Below are 21,649 nucleotides of genomic sequence, written 5' to 3'. Positions count from 1 at the left end.
ACATGAGTGAATGGATTACTATATTACACTATTTCTTTAATATTCAGAAACATTCCATATTCTATCTGAGCATCTAGAGCTCCCTCTTAGATATTGGTAAGACAGCACAGACAGGGGTAAGTTTGGCAGCTGAGGGTACAGGGCAAGAGAACGAGCTCTGCAGCACGAATGTGAATCCTCACCCTGCCTCTCACTAGCAGCGTGGTGTTGGTACTGAAGTAAGCAACCCAATGAACTAAATCAACACCAATGATTTGCTCCTATTGTAGATAAAATGTTTGAAATTACCCTCATATTTCTCATTAACAAACTACAAATAAATTATTTTTATTAAAAGTCTCTTATGCCCTTGACCATAACTATTGCATAGGAATAATGTCAATTTGTATTGGTAACATCTGCAATTGTATCACTCAGTCTCCAATTATTCAATTTAAGTACACTTCATCTATAGCAGACAACTTTGCCGCTCATCAAATTACAGCTGCATGATGAGGCCAGCTGCTAACAGACACACCTTAAAACCTTTGGAAGCAGCGATGTGGGCAGCAGTCCAGCCTTCTCTGTTGGCGTGGTTAATGAGGTCTGCAGGAACAACAGGCTTGAATATGCCTTCAGGACTCTCTTCTCCTCCATCCAAGTCAAAGACACCTGACTCGGACTCCTCCTCATTGAAAGAATTTCCACAAGCTGGTATTCTATGGTACATAAGAAGCTTGAGGCTGTCCACATTACCAGTGTCCACAGCTGCATGAACTGGTGTCCAGCCATCCTGAAAATAAAATGACCAGGGGGAAAGGGTTGATAACAACATTAATGTCAAGGATAATGTTATTGAAAGTTCACTTCAAAATGTTCTTGGGCATGGACCACTGAGCTGGGAAAAGCAGGCATTCCAATCCTGAACATCAACACTGATGAGCTGGGTAAAGTTCTCTGACTTCTGTCAGTTAACAATATTTCCAACTGCTATGACTCATGTTTGCTATTTTGTAATCACTTCTACCTACCAGTTAAACATTTGGGGTGAGCAGGTACTGCCCAGGGCATAACTGAGTATTATGTATGGTAAATCAAAATCTCAATTTAATACTATGAAAGAGAATGAACTTTAAAGGAATTAAAAAATTTATATGCAAGAATGTTATTAGTAGAGTACTGAAAGAATGCAGTTATAAGCCAGTTTTACTTATAAGGCACTGACCTAACTCTGCGATCTTAAAATTTTATGCCAACCATTCCAGAAGGAAAGATCCTAAATAACAGGGAAAAGGTAGACATAAAGAAAAAACAAAGCCAAATAATTTCAGTGCAGGTTTACAGGCCCCTATTGAGTGTTTTGTGACTGCAGAGGGATACTGATCATTATAAGCTTAGAAAATGTTTCAACTAAAATTACTGGGTCTGTTTTCTAGAATATATTACTTTGGAGCCTCCATTACCCACTTAGCTGGTAGATGGAGTTAGGGGTATTAATAGAAGTCCTTTTTAGGGCAGTGATTCTCAGGTGTGGTCCCCAGACCAGCAGCATCAGTATCACCTGGGAACTTGATAGACCTGTGAATTCTTAAGCCTCATCTCAGATCTATTGAATCAGAAACTCTGGGGATGGGGTCTACCAATCTAACTTAACGATACCTCCAGGAGATTCTAATACACTAAAGCTTGACAAGCATTATTCTGGGAAAAATCTAGGTTCTATCTATAGTCTCTTCATCTTTATATAGAGATGGGTCTGCATTCTATTCGGACACTCATTTTCTTTATTTTTTAAAAAAAATTTTCATAAAAGAACCTGGCTTATTTTGGTGATTTGTATTTTGGCTATGTTTTTCTACCTTTAATTTCCCCTTGACATACCGTTTTCATGTAGTATTTCACACTGCTATACTAAATATATTTCAGTAAGCTACAGTACACTTTTAAAAAATAATAGGGTAGAAGACAGATAAATAGACAATTAATAAGAACAATCTAAATTTGGGTTAAGTCATCTGATCATTTGCTAAAGCCGTCCCTTTGCAATGCAGCTTTTTCTCTGGTTTGGTATCTCATACCAATAAAATCCACTTGGCTAAGACAAGACAAGGGTGCTCCAAACAGATAAATAAAGTTCACTTGGCTAAGACAAGTAGGGAGCTTCAATCAGCTCCATTCAGGTGTGTTCTTCACTGGGTTGTGGACACCTTTACTTGGGTAGTATAACAGTATACTACACAAGTAGTCTACTACTGAAGACTATAAGTGCTTTTGACCTTTCCCGATTTATATTAGAAAGGCCATGCAACCATTTCTGGAAAAATAAATTTCTATCTTCCATCCTTTTTTGATACTTATTATAAGGCACAGACATAATTGTTCCCAATTACACTGTTTATCTCTGAACTTTTGAGCATCCATACTTTCAAAGATTTTGTTCAGCTCACCAGCAACTAGCTGGAGAGAATGGATTTATGTGTTCTCTAACTTAGGATGTGACTAATTTTTATGCTGTACTGCTTTTTTTTTTTTTCATTCAGCCCAGTGATACAAAATTATTTTTCACTATAGAATTTTATACTGAATATGTGTAACACCACAGATTTCTCAATATATATAAATAACATGAAAAATATAAAACTAAACTGTTTTCTCAGATTTTCAAAAAATAGGAAGTTTTAAAACAAAAAAACTCTAGCAATAAGTCATTAAAAATGTTTATATCTAGCTTATTACATCTCTGCTTATATATATGATTTTTTTTTTTTTTTTTAGGCGGAGTTTTACTCTTGTTTCCCAGGCCGGAGTGCAATGGTGCCATCTCGGCTCACCACAACCTCTGCCTTCCAGGTTCAAGCGATTCTCCTGCCTCAGCCTCCCAAGTAACTGGCATTACAGGCATGCACCACCATGCTCAGCTGATTTTCTATTTTCAGAAGAGATGGGGTTTCTCCATGTTGATCAGGCTGGTCTCAAACTCCTGACCTCAGGTGATCTGCCCACCTTGGCCTCCCAAAGTGCTGGGATTACAGGCGTGAGCCACCACACCCGGCCACATCTCTGTGGCCATTATTAACCATTGGTTCTCCTTTACTTAAGAAAACACAGGATCTGAGACTATTATTTGTTGAATGAATAAAAAATTATACCTCCTTTGTCTGCCCTAGTTCTAGGCATAGGTATTTGTTTTCCTGTTTGACAGATGAATCTGAGGCTCAGAGGTTAAAGGACTGGTTAGGCTAATGAACAAGACATTTAATTAACAGGAAAGAGATTCGAACAAGGGTCAGACACTTTCCAAATCCTACGAGCAAAACAAAATAAAGCAACCTCTATTTTAACCTTTATTTTGTTTTTCTAGTTGTAGAGTTTACAAATATATGGCAAATTATGTATACAGGGGGGAAAAAAATAACCAGAGTGGTACTCACTGTGGTTTTTACACTTCGGTTGGTTCCGGCTTCCAACAAGAGTTTAATACATTCTTTATTTTCATTTTTACAGGCCAGGTATAGAGGTGTCTGTCCTCCATCAGCAGCATGATTAATGTTAGCATCATATGCAATTAATAATTCTACACACCTACACACAAGATTAGGATTAATTACATAAAACCTGGGTTTGACCTTTGAAGCACCACCTAACCAAGATATTAAATACAGAAAAGAAGGCAATGCTGCATCTTTATATACATCAACTGTTTCTATTTATATATATATATCAATTATTATGGATCTTATTACATGAATACTATTTTTATAAGGCTAGAAAATATATTCTAATAACAAAATTTCATTTCTCCCATGAAAATTTGAAAAGTGCTAATACCTCCTTTATGATACTTCCCTATAACCAACTTGTGAAAGCAGAGTCCTTAGAATTGAACTTCCTGGGATGAACGGTTTAACTGTACTTGATAAATATATATTATTTTGGTTCAAAATAGTTTGAACATTGAAAAAAGGCTGCTGAGTCATTCTGAGATTTTCACTTGAGAAAATAATTATAAATAGCATAGACAGCAGGGCACCATGTGCCTTCTCTATAAAAGGCAGCAGAAAGGCTGAGAAAAGGGTTGCCTTGGGGAGAAAAGACAGCAGAGGTTGTCCTGTCTCCTGAAGGCAGGCCAGCTGATGAGGAAAAAGATAGCTAAGCAGAAACTCCGCTGCCCTGAGAATCAAGGAGGAAAGAAATGAGGTAAAGTCAAGACTTTGTGACACTTAGTTACTAGCTAAACATGCGGAGCTTAAGTTGTAAAATTAGTTGAGAATAAACTTAAAAAGAGGGCTAAATCATAATCAAAGAAAGAAGCAATCCACTTCATCTTTTATTTTCACTCCAATGAATGTTTTTCCTAGTTTTCCCTTGCAGTATCTGATTTATATATATATATATATATATATATATTAAATTAAGTGACATGTTGATGTATGTGTGTATCAGACACATTTAAATTAACCAATCCGGCCTGGTGCAGTGGCTCACACCTGTAATCTCAGCACTTTGGGAAGCCAAGGGGGGCAGATCACGAGGTGAGGAGATCCAGACCATCCTGGCCAACATGGTGAAAACCCATCTCTACTAAAATACAAAAAATTATCTGGGTGTGGTGGCGTGTACCAGTAGTCCCAGTTACTCCGGAGGCCAAGGCAGGGGAATCACTTAAACCCAGGAGGCGGAGGTTGCAGTGAGGTGATGAGCTGAGATCACACCACTGCACTCCAGCCTGGTGACAGAGCAAGACTCCGTCTAAAAAAAAAAAAATAATAATCAATCAATCAATCCCCAGATTTCTCCAGGGTCCTTCCTTTTTGCAGAGTTATCCATGCTTCCATTCCTGTGACTGCTATACTCTCCAAGAAAGTGGCCCTACAGGCTGCCTGGTGAAAGTAAAAGTAAAAAGCACAGCTCAGAAGGAGAAATTCCTTTTGAAGGAGTCAGGATATGCCCAAAGAGTACAGCAAAATCAGTGTCTAGGGTTCTCAATGACAAACTCAGGGTAATGAAATATGTGTTCGATATGCAGAAAAGTAAATCATGCTATACATAAATAATTCATTTTGTATTTTAAAAATTTTATATTTATGATTAATAACATGGATTCAACCTTAAAAACCCCATTTCAATAATTCTGTAATTTGTTAAAGAACATTTCTATCGGGACAGTTAGATTAAAAAGTTAAAAGCAACTTGTGTTTCCCACAACCCGACATTTCAGCACAGGCAGAAAAAGCAACTTAGCTATTTTCTATTTTTTAAAAATTAAAATATGACGTTTAATGTTAAAAAGTCATGCCTATATCTGACTGACTTAGTAAGCTACTAAATAAATCATTGCTAAAGTTAGGTATATTTTAATTAATAGGTATCTTTGGCTTAATGCTCAAACTTCTTTCAGTATGTGAAATTCATGCTTCAATTTTGTTTTAAATGGTAAAACAAGATGAATAATTAGAATACCACTTTAATTCCACTTTAATAACCACTTTAATGAATAATTAGAATTACCACTAGGAAGTTCAGATTATTACAACCAATTTAATTCCATGTTCTACTTTTAGTGACATCATAAGTAAAAAATCTTTTGGGGGGTTGGAATGGTGTAAAATAGTGAACAACAAGCTTCTCAACAGTCTTTTATCTCATGACATATGTGTTGACATGCCATAGATTATCTTCTGAAGAAAGTTCATTTACATTCAGTTGGGACACAGCACAGTTCTCTTCTTCACTTCCCTCAAATATTAACTATTATTAAGAGCAAATTTAGAATCCTAGTTTGCATTTAAATCCTCAAATATATTTAGTGAATTTATTTGCCAGTGATTTTAAGCACTAGTTTACACATCCAGCCGGAACTAAAATATGTGTGCAAATTATAAAAAGAGGCTTTCACAGTGGGAAAAAAGGAATTAAGAGCAACTTACTCGAAATGTCCCTGAGCAGCTGCAGCACACAAGGGTGTGAAGCCATTTTTATCAGCAGCATTGATTTGGGCTTCTGCACTCAGCAGCAATCTCACACAGTCTATGGATTTTAATAGAAAGCCATGTAAATTCCCCATTTGGAGTTAAGATGTGCCAAATTCTATGCAAGCTGTAGATAGATTCTAAACCCAAAGGGCCTCTCCCCTGCACAGTTCATCTCACAATTCCATCATGGCAGACCTGAGACTCTGCAGACTAATTTATAGGAAAAGCAGCCTCTTCTCCCAAAGATTATAATACCCCAGACTCACTGACTAAGATGGGTGTGTGTGTTTGTGTGTGTGTGTGTGCGTGTGCACGTGCATGTGCCCATGTGCGCGTGCATTTTGGGAAGAGTTGTTGCTGAGTAAAAAAAATGTCATGTGCCAGAAAATGCTTTACCAGATTTTTCTACCAGTCTATCCCAGAAAATAATGTTCCTGGATGGAGAACCAAATTCACTTACCAAACTGAAATACCATTCTTTGTATTTAAATAAATTATTACTTTATGATGTTTAATCTTTAAACTGCTTCTGGATGGTGGGCATGCTACCCTTAACTGCATGAATGAGGCTAAAGGACAGCCCATTGGAAGTCACCTAACTCAGGAATAAATGCCACCTAGATGTCACATTCCTCATGTTACTTACTAGATTTACTTCTTCTATATTAATGAAAATCTCCATAGTGTTTATGAAGAATTCTAGAATACTTAAAAAATAATAGGCTCTCTGAGGTTGCTAGAATCCTCCATTTATCTGAATTAATCGACAGTCACATGGGCTCCCATATGCAATGCTATCTGACTTTGCATTTGCGGTCAAATCCTCTCTTTTTCTGCACTCCCATATGTTTTGGTATATTTGACTACAGGATTTGCATTTTAAAGAACAAGAATAATTCCCAGTCTTCATCGATATACCATTTATAGTTACACAACTTCTCGGTTCTTTTAAGACATTCAAATAACCATAAATTCTTCCAACTGTGGAACGATTTCAGGCCCATGTCCTTTCCTAACTACTAAAACTTTCCCTCACTGTAGCATGTAGCACTAAAGTTCTCATAATTAAGACTTTCTCATATATCAGGTATTTCTAACGGACCATAAATGCAAAGTCATCTCTGCATAAAACAAAGATTACTTTTTACTAGCTGTGGTAAAACTTTATATTAAGGAACTGTACAATTTGGATTTTTTAAATGTTTATACAATCTTTAAATCTCATTTAATACTATCAATTACCACCTGTAAAAGAAAAATAAAACTAAATTGAGCCTTAGGCTCATAACAATGGATACATGGGCTTTTGACTTTCCCTCCTTTTGCAAGTGTGTGGTATGATAAGATCTTGCCATATTTACCTGTATGTCCATTCTTAGCAGCAGAATACAAGGCAGAATGGCCATCTTCACAGGAGTAATTAATGTCCAGTCCTTCTTCATTAAGCAGCATTGATAATAAAGTGACATTTCCCTGGGCAGCAGCTTGCTGAAGAAGGGTGGGCCTGCCAGCCAGGGGGGCAGGACCACCACTCATTAGCAAAGGGGTTAGGGAGGGTGACCAGCCTGTAGGTTAAAGTGACCCTCGTTAGAGAGTAGGAGCAAGGACAAGAGATAGATATTACCCATTCCTTTCTGAATTACACACACACAAACATATGAACATGTGTCCCTAGAGGATTATGTGGTTTCTAACATTATCAATCTGTTAATATTTACTTAGCATGAATCTGAACTGTTATTTCAGATCTTATATCTGCTGCCAATTAAATCAACATACATAGTGAAAAATTATTTTTAGTCATGAGTCTTGTACAGGTAAGTGTTAAAGTGGTGATTGGTTTTAGGAAAACTTAAGATGGCTGTCTTGTTTTAAAAGTTCAAATTCCTCTTCAGGATTTTAAAACAATTTGAATTTTAAAATGTAAAGGTTTTACAAGGTAAAGTTTTCCTCTAGTTCAATATTAATCTGGAAAAGTGAACTGATATTTTTAGGTATAAGATAAATAATTGTAAGAAACAGATTTTTCTTTTTCAACAATGTTTCTAAAATGTTTAATTACAAATTTTATGTAAACTGTTAAGATGGACCAAAGAGTCTATTTATATTCCTTGAATTCCCTTATTTGGGAATGGAAATAATGGAGGCCAACTGCTATTCAGCATTAAGAGATAATAAAATATAACATATATAACTGGATCTAGAGTTCACCAGCACAAATATTCTATATACAATTGTGAAGACGGTGTCATCTGGCCACCTTTACAAAACGCCTAACAAACTTTTAATCAGCCAACAAAACAGGACACTCAATATGTAATTTTAACAAAAACAATGAGTTATCATAGTTAGATATTTCTCATCAGTATTTAGCAGCTTTAGAAGAGAATCTGTTAAGTGTGTGAATTCGGCTGCATATAGCATGAAAAACTTTCTGAATTCTTCCTTGATCAAAAGGCTGTAAAAACAGTAAAGTAAAAATGTTTATTCAATGTGATATATAGGTATTTGTGTATTTTAGACTTAAATACAGTGAATTTTCAAAATAAGACATTTTCCTCTTTTTCCTTATAGGGTTCTAATATGTGTAACAGCATTGTGCATATGTACATATATTTATCCCTAAGAGCACACTTTCACAGGCCAATTAGGTCTATTTTGTCCTGACCAAAGTGATCACAGATGGAGGGCTTTATTCTAAATAGTGCTTCACAATGGCTAGACCCTAAATTTCTATATGCACAATACATCTCATTGTACATAAAACAAAGATTACTTTTACTAGCTGCAGTAAAATTTTACATTAAGGAACTATACCATTTGGATTTTTAAAATGTTTTATAACTATCCACTACCACCTGTAAAAGAAAATTAAAACCATATTGAACCTTCTGCTCATAACAATGGTCATATGGGCTTTTGACTTTACATCCTTTTGCAAGTGTGTGGCATGATGAGATAAGATCTTGCCATATTTACCTGTACATCCTTTCTTAGCAGTGGAATACAAGGCAGAATGGCCACCTGATTACGATACGTGGTAATATCCCTTTAGTAAGATACAACAGATGGATGTTTTATACCCTCTGTACATTTGGTATCAGCATAATTATTCTAGGCATATAAGTGTCATATTAATACACATATGTAATACTCAATTCTTATGATGAAATCCTAAATTATTGGCCTTAAATTATCTTAATAAATATTTTCAAAGTACATATCAAAGGAACTTCTCAGTATTTAAAAACTATTTATTAAAAAAGGCAAAACAAAGCCAATTATACAAATGAAACTACACTACTTATAAAAAGCTGGATATTATATCTTTATAATCAATTATTTGGGTCTATGAATAATTTATTGTTTTTAACCCTATTAGGACTATATGTAGTGACATACAAAATCAAAATGCTCATAAAATTCAATATTTATATAAACTTTATGATATTTTCCTACTGATACTCATTAGCTCTTCTTACAAAAGTAGTATTTTTACTTCATACTTACAAGAAGGCTCCTCTCTGGTACATTTTACCTTTTGTATTTTCTTAAAAACAAACAAACAAAAAACAGGCCCACAAAAATTAAATCAGTACTTATTAGAAATGGATAAACAGAGAAATTATACACACGAAGGTATAAAACCTCGACTGCAAAGCAAACACAGGCAATATGAAGGCATCGCACTACAGTCCTCGGTGGAACAGGAGGGAATGGGGCTCATACTCAGCCTCTCTCTCTTTCATTCTCTCTTTAGATCTCATCCAAGGGGTCTTGGTTATTGATATTCTTTTATGAATACCAATACATGTAAATGGCTTGCTATTCTTTTGGGTTTTGTTTACATTTTTCTTTTTTCACCATAAATCTAGGCTTTTGTGGGGAGAAGACAGTTTAAATATATTTTTCAACTGCTTTATACAGAAATACTCAATTGCAGCTGTAATTTCCTGGGAAACCCTATTTTTAATAAGTTATCTGAAAAACAAATTTTTTTTCTTCAATTTGTTTTCCATCTTTAGACCACTGAAGGGTCGTCTTATACAGAACTACAGAAGATATATCAGTTGCCTTATTTTCTTAGAGGTCTGCAATATATTTTAAAAATCTTTACAGAAGAAAATGCTTTACAAATACCAAGTATTTTAAAACTGTAAATACATTTTACATCTTCACTAACATTTCCAATGTTGTCTAACACACAGACAAGCTTATTTTAATAAATCCTGCCTAAATGTGGGAAAAATAAGACTTCACCATGAGACTACATTGTTCATCTGAAATTCCCGATAATGATAAAAATGGTAATGTTTAGTTAAGAGGTTAAATAATGGTTAAGACAGAACAGACCGGTATTCGTACAGCTACTCTACTGATGTTAGCAAAAAGTCAATCAGTTTCGCAGTGTCATATGCAAACATTAGTAAGGTGAGCATCCTGCACAACATGCCAGGAGGAAGGGAATGACTGGACATGCAATAGCAGAGGGAAGGAGTGAGAACAGCTTCCGGCATCAGCTTCAGAGGGTGGAGAAGGTTAATGTCATAGCCCAGATCATTCTTGTTTTCTGATTTAGCCTTTAAGCCAATCATACATGGAGGATAATTTTTAAAAGTCATGTTTCAATAGGGAAAAGGTGTAAACCAAATTAAATCAAATGTATCAAATGAAAAAAAAAACCACAGAAAAAACAATTTCCAAGGGTATGGAAACTCAGTTGCCTGGAGTGATTTCTGGTTTAGGCTTCTGTTCATCTAACATTTGAAATGTGTTTATTTGGCAAGTTCAGGAGGAACAAGAAATTCTAGTTCATTTAGAATTAAGAATGTTATTTAAAAATTTAACATTTGGCTATAAAGGTTGCCAAATAGAGTTTGGGTAATTTATACTACAGTTCATTGAAAGGGCAACTTCTGTCATTCCAATTTTCCTTGGGGCTCTAACTTAGTTATAATTGTTATAGATAGAAGCTGACATGGAACACAGGATTCTAGAGTTGGAAGTACTATGGGCCAGTAGTTCTCCAAGGAGGGAGAGGTAGTTTGAAAATTTATCAGGCAAGTTTAAATCTTTTATTGTTTGGGAATATTATTATATTATTATAATTTTGGTTCAATGCTTTTTTTGAGACATAGTCTCACTGTGTCACCCAGGCTGTTGCACAGTGGCATGATTAAGGCTCACTGTAGCCTTGACTTCCTGAGTTCAAGTGATCCTCCCACTTCAGCCTCCTGAGTAGCTAGTACTAAAGGCACACGCTACCATGCCCAGATAATTTTTATATTTTTTGTAAAGATGGGATTTCGCCATGTTAACCCAGCTGGTCTTGAACTCCTGCGCACAAGTGATCCTCCTGCCTCATCCTTCCAATGTGCTTGGATTACAGGTATGAGCACTGCAGCCCGCAATGCTTTTGCTTTTAAATGAAAAAGCTAATGGCTCAGAGGGAATTAGCTCTCTAGGGTGATACTTAGAAAGGGGCAGGAATGGACTAATCCTGCCTTACTATACTTAGTTCAGCGCTTGTTTGATCACAGAAATTGGAAGAGACATCTGTCAGGTATTTGACAGATGTGCATTGTCCCTGTGCCTTGCTTTTGGCAACCACAATTGAATCAGTGGCTGTTTGGAAGGTTAATACCCTTCAAAGGGCTAATGACCTGGAGAGGCACAAGCTCACCCAGGGACACACAGGTTAGTAAGCAGGGTGGAGGCAGCTCTGGTGTTTCTTAGTTGCAATGGGCATAGTGGCAAAAATAGGGGTAATCTCAATGCAAAACAGAGTTTAAATCCTCTATCTTATTTGGAAAGTTCAACGCAACATTTATAGTTGAATTGTAGAGTTGTAGACCTCCATTGTGTAAGTGTAATCACACTTTCATTTCCCAGTCTAGGTGCTCAGTAAACACTTGCTGAATGACTCAAGGCTTCCAGTGCCTCCCTTCTCCCTTAATAAGTCACATCTTATAAGCAAATGACATAGAAACCTGTTATTCTACCAAAAGTAATTCTGCAGTTCTGAGAGGAATAAATAAACAAAATACTTTGGCAAAATTGCAGAAGTCAGAGAGTAGAAAATAAGGAATCCGTTTTCTGTATCTTCAGGGGCTGGTATTTTTTTGGTCTCTGGTCTATAGTGTCTTTTGCTTTCCAGACATAAGTGAAGGGCATTTTTCAGAGGGGTTATAGCTCTTTTATCTAAAATTTTACTGTATCCTAGGGCAGGACATCCTGGTGACTAGATAACAGATTAGTAAATCTCTGTCTTTAGAAGTTAACACATTTTAATCCATTAACTTTTCAATCCTATTGACAAAATGTTCCTCAGTCATAGATCCTGGTTTTAAGGCTTCTCTGCCGAAACCAAAGGGCATGTGCAGCTAAACCCTGGACCACAGTCATGACCAAGGCAACAAGTGGCAGACCCTCAAGGTCTCAGAGTAAAGATGGCTTTGTATTTTTTAAAGTGACAAAACTTCTATATCCTAGGAAGTGTTTTCTATTTTACAGTCTATGCATTTGTGGCAACAGCACTGCCACTGCTCCACACATTTCTGGAACTTGTGTTTTGTGACTGCCCAAAGATCTTATAGTACATTCTCTATTCTACTGAGTAGCAAAATTCCTCTTCTGAGGGTGGATTTAATTTGTAAGAAACAGCCAAAATTATTTTAGGCCACGAGAAGAGCTGTTCAGCTCAGTAATACCATTTTGGATCAAAAATATAGAACGCTGAATGCCTGTAAAGATATCTCAAAATAATACTAAAGTCAATTCCAAAGCAAATTCTCAAAAATACTGTAAACAACAATATCATTGAAGCAGTAATATCATCTCTACTTATTGATTACTCATGCTATTCTAAGCTCAATACTATGCTGACAGATTAGAGGATCTGCTCCTCCTAACAGCCACCCTCCCCCATATGAGTAGCATAAGAAGTCACCAAAAATGCACAACTGTAAATGGCAGAGACTAGATTTCAACATAGATCTAACTTCAAAGTCCATGCTGCTTCCAATTCCCTATTTTGCCCCTCAAAATATGGATAAAGCCTCTCAAAGACCTTAATTTCAAGTTGATAGCTTATAGTTGGACAAATAAATCCTAGAGTACTGCTGCCATCACCTGATAATTAGCAAATATGATGCTATTTGCTTTTCTCTCTCTCCCTTCAAAGTACTCAATATAACAACTATTCTAACCTTCCTGTAATTATAAAAGTTTCCTCCCGTTAGAACCAACAATCTCCACCAACCACTGAGATCCCATGGTAGGAGAGACTTCTCCAAAGCTTCAACAGAACTTTGTCTTCCACATTTTGAGGGGTAAAATTGGGAACTGGAAACAGCATGGACTTTGCAGTTAGTCAGATGGGTGTTGGAATCTAGTCTCTTGTTATTTATAATTATGTGTTTTTGGTAACATTACTTTAGAGCCACATTTGCTTAGTAAAGAACTAATCCAGTCATGTCAATAAAAAGCAATGCTTTCTCTAGCACTGTATAACAAAAAGGAAAAATCCACCTTTTCTTTGTTCAAGAGTCCCAGATTCAGTGACTTCATAAGCCACACCTGCAATGGAAACCTTCTGTAACATAGCCCACATGCTATGTTAACCATCTGTGCCCAAGTGCTGGAAGACGGCAGCACTAAATAGGGTACATGGCTTTTAGAAATAAACTTAGAACAGATTTATAAATATTCACACTCCATTTCTGAGGGTAAAAACAACAACAACAACAAAAAACTCTAAACACCAAACTGATATTAGAACTTAAAATATACCAATTACAGAACAAATCTAGTCAATTTGGTAATCCAATATAGTGTTAATAATTACTTGAAAGGCCTTTAAAAATGTCATCTCAGAAGGAACAGAATTAAACATGTACTGTCTGATGATGACCCACTGAGGTCTTGCGAGATAAATATTTAATAAGAAGGAATACTCTTTTCTCCCATGTAAATACTTTAGTCTCTCTAAATTAATGGTCTCCATGTGCTTGAAGCCACTACTTTCAGGTTATTTTAAAAGAAGAAAGCACTTAGCATAGTGAAACCGCAATTCATATAGCAAGATGAATCACCATACCCTGGAGCCTTTAAAAACAAACAAACAAAAATCAAAAAACAAAAAACAAAAAACAAAAAAAAGAGAGAGAGAGAGAGAGAAAAGAAATGGGTGGGGGTGGGGGAAGCATAAAATTTAAAAAAAAGTTTCAAGGCAATGTGAAGAAAATCAAGGCAAGTGAGAAGAGAGGCCATATTCTTTAAAAAGGGTATAACAGTTCGATCCCTTTACCTGATGCTGTTACCAGGAGGCTGTCTGAGGCACCTGGTCTACAGGATGAGGCACTAACGGGGTTTATGGAAGAGCAAAAGGCAATGGTGGTAGGAATGACAAGGGAACTGTCTGAACATGCAGGTTGGTTCAGTCCGGGGGTTGCAGCAGGCCAGGCACCCACCTGAGATGTGGCCAGGGCTGAAACGGTACAGCCTGCAGGTGCCACAGTTAAATCTATGGATGGTTTTGGTGGCAGCTGAGGGGAGGATGACTTAGGAAGGTTGTCCTCATTGGTCACCCTGTTCCCTTGTGGCAAACTGGAAGGAGGCGAAGCCACAGTTTTGTTATCAACTTTGGCCCCTGTGTTCGAGGCCCTGCTGCTGTCTATAATAACCTTGAGTTGGGGGTGTGGTGGAGAAGGAGTTTGGGAGAGCCCTGGCTTTTTTGGAGGGATAGGAGGAGGATTTCCTCTGTCAACTCGTGCAACACCGTGAGTCTTTAAACTGGTCCGACCGACTGGAGGGTGAGTGCCAACATCCCCTGTTGGGGGCGCTCCAGGCCTTGAGGGAGCACCTGCTTGAGGGCTTGTAAATCTTGACAGTGCTTGGGTCACAGTATTCCGAGCTAGTTGTTTGGCCACTAGGTTGTCACGACTTGTAGGTGACATATCTCTTGACGGAGGACTTTGGGTAGTATTTCCATTTTGGTCTGGGTCGTTAGCATTGCCCTGAAATCTAAATCTAGCTGCTTGGATTCGTGGGTTTAGACCTGGATGCAAAGAGGCGTTGGCACATGGTGAATGTAAACTGTGCATAGGTGGAGCCTGGGAGTTCTGAGGAGCTATGCCTGGTGTCTGAGTGGTGGGAGGGGCAGCATTACTGGGAAGTGGGGGTGTGCTACTGGTTGGATCTGGTGTTGAGTCAGTGCTTGGTCCATTTTCCTCAATTCTGTTTGCACTTGGAGGTGGGAAAGCGGGTACAGAAGAGCCAATCAAGTCACCGTGGGAAGCCTGCCTGTCAATACCTGGTCTGGCCATTGTGGCACTAGTGCACACGCTCCCTTTTGCATTTGCAGAAACTAGGGGGCTCCCTGTGGAAGGTTTTACAGGCATGGTTAAAGGCAACTTTTTCACATGGTCAGCACTTTCTGTCACTAGGTCTGTCTGGCATGCAACAGACCTTGTCACAGTTCCTTCTGTTCCCACAGATACGGAAACCAAACGCCTATCTTTTGTCTTCCGTGGAAGAGAGAGGCTTGGTTTACTGTCACTTCCCCTTTTCAGTTGCTCAATCATTTTCTTCATCTTGTCTATCTCCTCTTTGAGGTCAGTGGTGTGTGCTTCTTCCCGGTTCAGCTTGGCACGAAGCTGTTCCCGCTCGGTGTCAAACTCAGAGAGCTGTTTTTCCATCTGAGCTTCCATTTCTGTGCTTCTTCGTTTCTCAGCAGAGAGTTCTTCTTCTAATTCATTTGTCTTTTTCTTTTCCTCTTCCAGTTTGGCCATTATGTCTTCGAGCTTCTGGGCCTCCTCTATGACCTTGCCGGAGAGCTGCTTGCACTCTTTGACCAGCATCAGGACCACCTGCTTGTTCTTGCCGCGCTCTTCCTCGAGGCGGGCGGCCAGCTTCTTGTGCTCTTGCTCAAGGGCTTGTAGCTGAAGCTTCTCCATTTCCAGCTGAAAGAAATTCACAGGAAAATCCTGATTAATATACAGAATTTTCTTTTCACCAAGGAAATGCTTTTTGTGAGATTTTTATTAATTTTCTAACAATTACATATTCGGGTTAGCAAAAACGCCACATTTTCAAAAAGTGTTGTGATAAGAAATATTTTAAAGGCCCATTAAAATGAGAAAATAGATGTAAATGGCTTTATAAAAACATCTAAATTACAACAACAGAGAATTTTTAAAGTCTACTGAAGTTAACTACAGAAAAACAGAACAATAACCAGATGCTTTAAATCACAGGGATCAGAAAGATCTATTTTTGTAAAAACACAGCTCTGTGATGGAACTGGTGATATTTTTAAAAAAGGTTTAATGCTTTAAAATAATTAATCTCTGAGGTAAAGTATCATGAAAAGTACTGAAAACCGAGGACTTCAGTTAAATTTTAAGCCACTATGTTTGCTAATTGTATTATCTATCTCAGAAATGTACCTTCTTTGAGCTTCCTATGATGAGTTGTTGTGGAAATCATATAAAATTACATATGAAAGGAAGTTCTTTGAAAACTCTAAAGAGCTAAAGAACCATCTTATTAGAACTATATTTGGTGTCAGTGAACCTGGAGCCTGACCTTGTCTCCTACTTTGATCCCACTTGCTCCCTTAGCTTCACTGGACGCCTGGAGTTTCCTAAACATGGTTCTGTCTTGGGGTCTTTGCCCTTACTGTTCTTTCTGCATGGGATTCCCACCACACACCTTCCCATAGCACTCCCACAATAAGCCACTTGTGCACGGCACAAGAGTGACCCATGGGAGGGTGAGTGGGAGCAAAACTCCAGAGCTCCCCCTCCCTTCCTTGAACTTCCCTACTCACCCAAGTTGCCTGCCCAGCCATGAAGACGGGGTGCCTTTTCCTTCACAGAAAAGCACTGTTTGTTCACCAAGCCATGGGCCCTTAGGATTGGTGCTTTCCAGAGTAAAATCATTTTTCTAACTGATCAACCTAGACAGGGAGCTTTTAAAGCCTTTCTCTCTCCAGATGGGGCTTTCTAATATACACAAAAGCTCCCAATAGCACGGGGGTTGGCTCGTTCATTTCTTCCAGGCTTCTGCTTAGCTGTCACCTTTAGAGTGAGGTCTTCCCTCACCACCCTATGGGAAATAACAGTCCCTCCCACCCCTGCATTTATCAACCTTTGTTCACTACATGCCTGCACCCCCTACCCCGAATGTGACTTCACTGAGGGCAGGGACTGTGTCGTTAAGACCTAGAATAGTGGCTGGCACACAGTGGTGCTTCATAAATTGTAAATTGAAGGAATTAGCTAAAATTAACATAGTTCCATTGATAACAATCAACTTCTGTTACTAATGGGCTTTCTGGCTACGTGGGCAGCCTCACAGCGGCACTGGTCTAACATGTTCCTGCAGATTTCTCACTTCTCTCCAGGGGAGCATCTGTCATGGGGGCTCTTGAAGGACAAAGGTCACACCCCAAACTGGGATACAGAAGCCAGGTTGGCCCACACGCCTCACTTCCCCAACTAGTGAAATGTTCCACTGGCAGTCCATAATGGGCCTTATGGTTCCTAAAGGTTAAAGTAGATCTACCTGATTATAAAGCTGTGAATAGGACTTGCTTTCTCATGTAGATGTTAAACACAAATATCCTCTCAAGAGAGTCACTACTTATTTGAGTCAAATTTTTGTCATCAATAACAGAAGAAGAAGATACTCTCACGACCTGTAAGTCATGAAGATGTTCCTGTTTCTTGCCCTGTTACAAAAATCCATGACTCCATTCCCCTCACAGTCAGTCATGGGACCAAAAGGATGGTCAGAGATAGTGATTCTTTACTCTGAGATGCTTCCTGCTTTGACAAACGACTGCTAAACAGCATTGGGATATGTCTCATAAATAGATGATCAGGAATAGAGATTATTCCTCAAGCATAATTACACATATACTTTATTCTACTGGATAAAATTTTGGGAGTAATTCATAAGTAGATTAGGTAAGATTGGGGAACAATAGTATTGTCATATACTGTTTTTATATGTATATCTTATTCACGTGGGTGCCTTGCACAAATTTGACATATTATTAACTAAAACACATTGAACTCTTCTGAGATGCACCAAATAACACACTGGTATTAGAAGGCATATGCAAAGTTAGAACTGTTAAGAAAACTTAAATCTTATTTTATGCTAACCCCAAGAAAAAAAAATTCTTACAGCAATGTAAGAAAAACATAAACTAGGCCAATTTTCTGCTTACTATTAAAATACAAATTTCATCATTTGCTTCTGAAGGTAGAGAATTTGAAGAGCTACCTTCATTTTACAAAACAATAACTAGAGGCCATATGAGTGTTTTTCCTAGTGTCATCCAGCTAATGAGTGTCAGTCATGGCAATCACTCAGGGTTCTACTTGTCTCAGATTTTTCTCGGCATATCTCACATCTTGTCCACAGTAATTCTGCACTATGGATCATCATCTTTCAGAATCAAATCGAAGAAGGAGTTCCAAGCAGAGACCAACTCAGCTAATCTCAAATATTTATACAGAAAACTATACTATTATAAGAGCATCTGTAATTCCTTTCTATCGTTGTCCTCCATCACTTGTGCTTTGTAAATCCTACCTCAAACTAATACATGACTTAAAAAAATTATACCACAAATAGCAGAGCACAGAGGAAACCTCACAGTTGATATACCTATAAACACATGGCTCCAAACTCAACCTCTGACTCCCAGCCATCAATCACTCTACCTAACTTCATTTAGCTTCCTCTGCCATTTACTACAGGGGATATTTCAAACCTCTGCTTTTCTCCAAATCTTCACCCAATGACCTCTTAGCTGACTTAGTCTCTCTTTACAGACTCCTTTATCGAAAACATTCAAAGTCACTCACTTCCCCTCTTCTTCTTATCTCCTCCTTTAAGCTTTATCATAGCAACACCAATCCATATTTCCTTCCCTTCAATCAAAGGGGGAAAGGTTTCCATCTGCTCAGTGGTGGACTTTCCTTCAGCAATTAACTTCATTTTCTCCCGTCACCTCTGGGACTCATTCCATCAGTTATTATGTTGCTCTTTTTAAAATATTGAACACCCTTTTCTCTACAGGAGCCTTCCGATAACAGTATACAAACACAGTATATAAACATTTTTATATTAAAAAATTTTTGACCATTTCAGTCAAACGATGTGTACTTAAGAGAATGAGAGATGTAGTACTAAATAACATACTCCCGTACCTTAAAAATAATTTTTATATAGTACTAAATCCTGATCCCAAACTTACTGTGTGACCTTGGTAAGTTCTCTAAAAATTGGTTCTGTATGGTCCTAATAATTACATTATTTTATGGTTTTAAATAAGACAACACGTGTAAATCACATAGCATAGTGCCTGGCACTAAAAAATACTAAGTTTTCAATTCATAATACAATAGCTACTTGTATTAATTTAAAATGTGTGTAACTTTGCACTATATTTCTTCCTCTGAAAACACACTAGAGGCATACAAAAATCTAGAGAATACACCATATTAAACATGTAGATGAATGTTTTTATAAGTTAGATAGGGGTTACAATTTAGCAATTATAAAATATATCAGAGAAAGTTCTGCTACCAGTAATGGATAAGCAATGGTTATTAGACTAATTCTCCTGCAGATAATAATTACAACCCCTTGAAAAACATATAAAACATAGTGATTTAAAGGCTCGTGAGAGCAATAAAAGAGGTAGAAATGAGAGAGGAGTAGACCCTCCTGTAAGAAATGAGCCAACAGCATTGGATGAGATTGGCCTTTGTGTAGCTGCTCAGCTGGAGGCAATTCCCTATTCTGGTAGCACTGGCAGCTGAAGCTTAAGTACAATGCACTGGTGATATGGGCTTGAGGTTGCCATGATTTAACAGCATCCTTGTTTGATCCTTGAATTATACATTCATGGGGAAGACCCCACAGAATGACAGAAGGTGGCTGCTGAATGTCTGACAGAGCTGAGCAAAGACCTCAGATGTTGTCAACTGCAAGGAGACAGAATATGAATCTAACCAGGGTAACTGCTTACTAGAACAAAGTACAACTTTTCAGCAGGTAACAGAATCCAGAGTCTGCAACATATCATCCTCAGTGTTCAGTATACAATAAGAAATTACTAGACAAAGAAATTAAGAAAAAGCGAATCGCAGTCCAGAGAAAAGTAGTCAATAAAAACTGGCCCAAGATGATCCACACTGGTATTAGTGACAAGGATTTTAAAGCAGCCATTTTCAAAGAAAATACAGTCATAATAAATGAGGGGAAGGGGAATCCTGGCATACAAATAGAAACTATAAGAAAAGAACCAAATGTACAAATAGAACTGATAAGTGTAATACCTAAACTGACAAAAAGTTCAGAATGGGCTTAATAGCAGATTTGAGAAAGCAGAATAAAAAGAATAATTAATTTGAAAATAAAGCCAAAGAAAGTATCCCATTTGAAGAGCATAGAAAAAAATGATTGAAAAAAAATTGAACAGCATCTTATTCATATCTAGGGCAATGTAAACTGGTTTAAATTCCATGAACTGGAATTTCAAAAAAGAGAAAAAACAGAATGCAGAAGAAAAATATCTTAGAAAAAATGGCCCCAAAATTTACAAATTTGATTAAAAAGGCAAACTTACAAATCCAGGAAACTCAGCAATTTCAAAGCAGAAAAATATAAAGAAAGTTATACCTAGGCACATTGTGGTAAAACTGCTGAAAACAAAGATAAATAATATTGAAATCAGCCAAAAAATTAAAGACATATTACATACAGAGAGCCTGCAACATAAATCATGGCAATGGTGTTAATTTTCTCTAAAATATACAAAGCAGAAGCTGACAGAAATGCAGGAAAAATAGACAAATCTACAATAATAACAATATCTCACTTAAAAAACCTAAATTAGAAAGCTCAGCAAGAATATAGTATATCTGAAAACACTATAAAAATCACCTAGCCATTGATATTTATAGGGTGGAATATACCAAAATTACAAAAGATATTCGCTTCAAATGCACTTGCTGAGCTATTGAGAACTACCAAACCAACAGATTTCAAAAGGCTAAAATCTTATAGAATGTGTTCTCTGACTGAAGCAGAATTAAACTGGAAATAAATCATAAGATATTAAGAAAACCTCAAAATTCAAAAATAAAACAATATATTGCTAAATAGTAAAGAGGATTAAGAGGAAATCACAAAGTAATTTAGAATATATTTGGGGCTGAATGAATATAAGAACACAGCATACCAAAATTTGTGGGACTCAGTGAAGGCAGAGAATCTAAAAGCAGCTAAGGCAGAGGGCAGAGAGAGAAATTTATGGCTTTAAATGTTTACATTAGAAGAGCTGCCTCAAATCAATCATCCTAGCTTCACCTTAAGAAGCTAGGAAAAGATGAGCAAATTAAATTCAAAGCAGAAGGAATCAAATACCAAAAAAACTGATGAAACAGAAGAAATAAATGACAGAGAAATGAACAAATCCAAAAGTTGTGTCTCATCTAAAAGATTAATAGTATTGCTAAATATGTAGAAAGCCAGATTTAGAAATAGAGAAAAATACAAATTACAAACAACAGGAATGAAAGAGGGGATATCACTACAGAATAAAGAAATATTAAAAGGATAACTTTGTGCCAATAAGTTCAACAAATTAAAAAAAGTCCTCTGAAACGTACACT

The 21,649-nt window shown here is 37.2% G+C and overlaps 1 protein-coding gene across 7 annotated transcripts in view; it reads right to left on the bottom strand.

Moving 5' to 3' along the window:
* Positions 1-21,649, bottom strand: part of LOC105475487 (cortactin binding protein 2) — a 161,011-nt gene that overhangs the window by 65,407 nt on the left and 73,955 nt on the right. For 5 of the 7 annotated variants that reach the window (XM_011730812.3, XM_011730758.3, XM_011730803.3 and 2 more), the window contains exons 4-8: positions 14,260-15,913; positions 7,313-7,516; positions 5,907-6,006; positions 3,411-3,561; positions 518-772 (exon numbers count right to left, since the gene is read on the bottom strand). In XM_011730812.3, coding sequence (XP_011729114.2) covers positions 518-772; positions 3,411-3,561; positions 5,907-6,006; positions 7,313-7,516; positions 14,260-15,913 — 2,364 coding nt within the window. Of the gene's footprint in view, positions 1-517; positions 773-3,410; positions 3,562-5,906; positions 6,007-7,312; positions 7,517-9,461; positions 9,502-14,259; positions 15,914-21,649 lie in introns of all 7 variants that reach the window. The other 2 variants (XM_011730773.3, XM_071094575.1) reach the window with 2 other exon arrangements.

Source organism: Macaca nemestrina, chromosome 4 (genome assembly GCF_043159975.1).
Source record: "Macaca nemestrina isolate mMacNem1 chromosome 4, mMacNem.hap1, whole genome shotgun sequence".
NCBI classification, from domain to species: domain Eukaryota; kingdom Metazoa; phylum Chordata; class Mammalia; order Primates; family Cercopithecidae; genus Macaca; species Macaca nemestrina.
The sequence above is the reverse complement of the archived record's forward strand: the minus strand, read 5'-3'. Positions and strand labels throughout refer to the sequence as shown.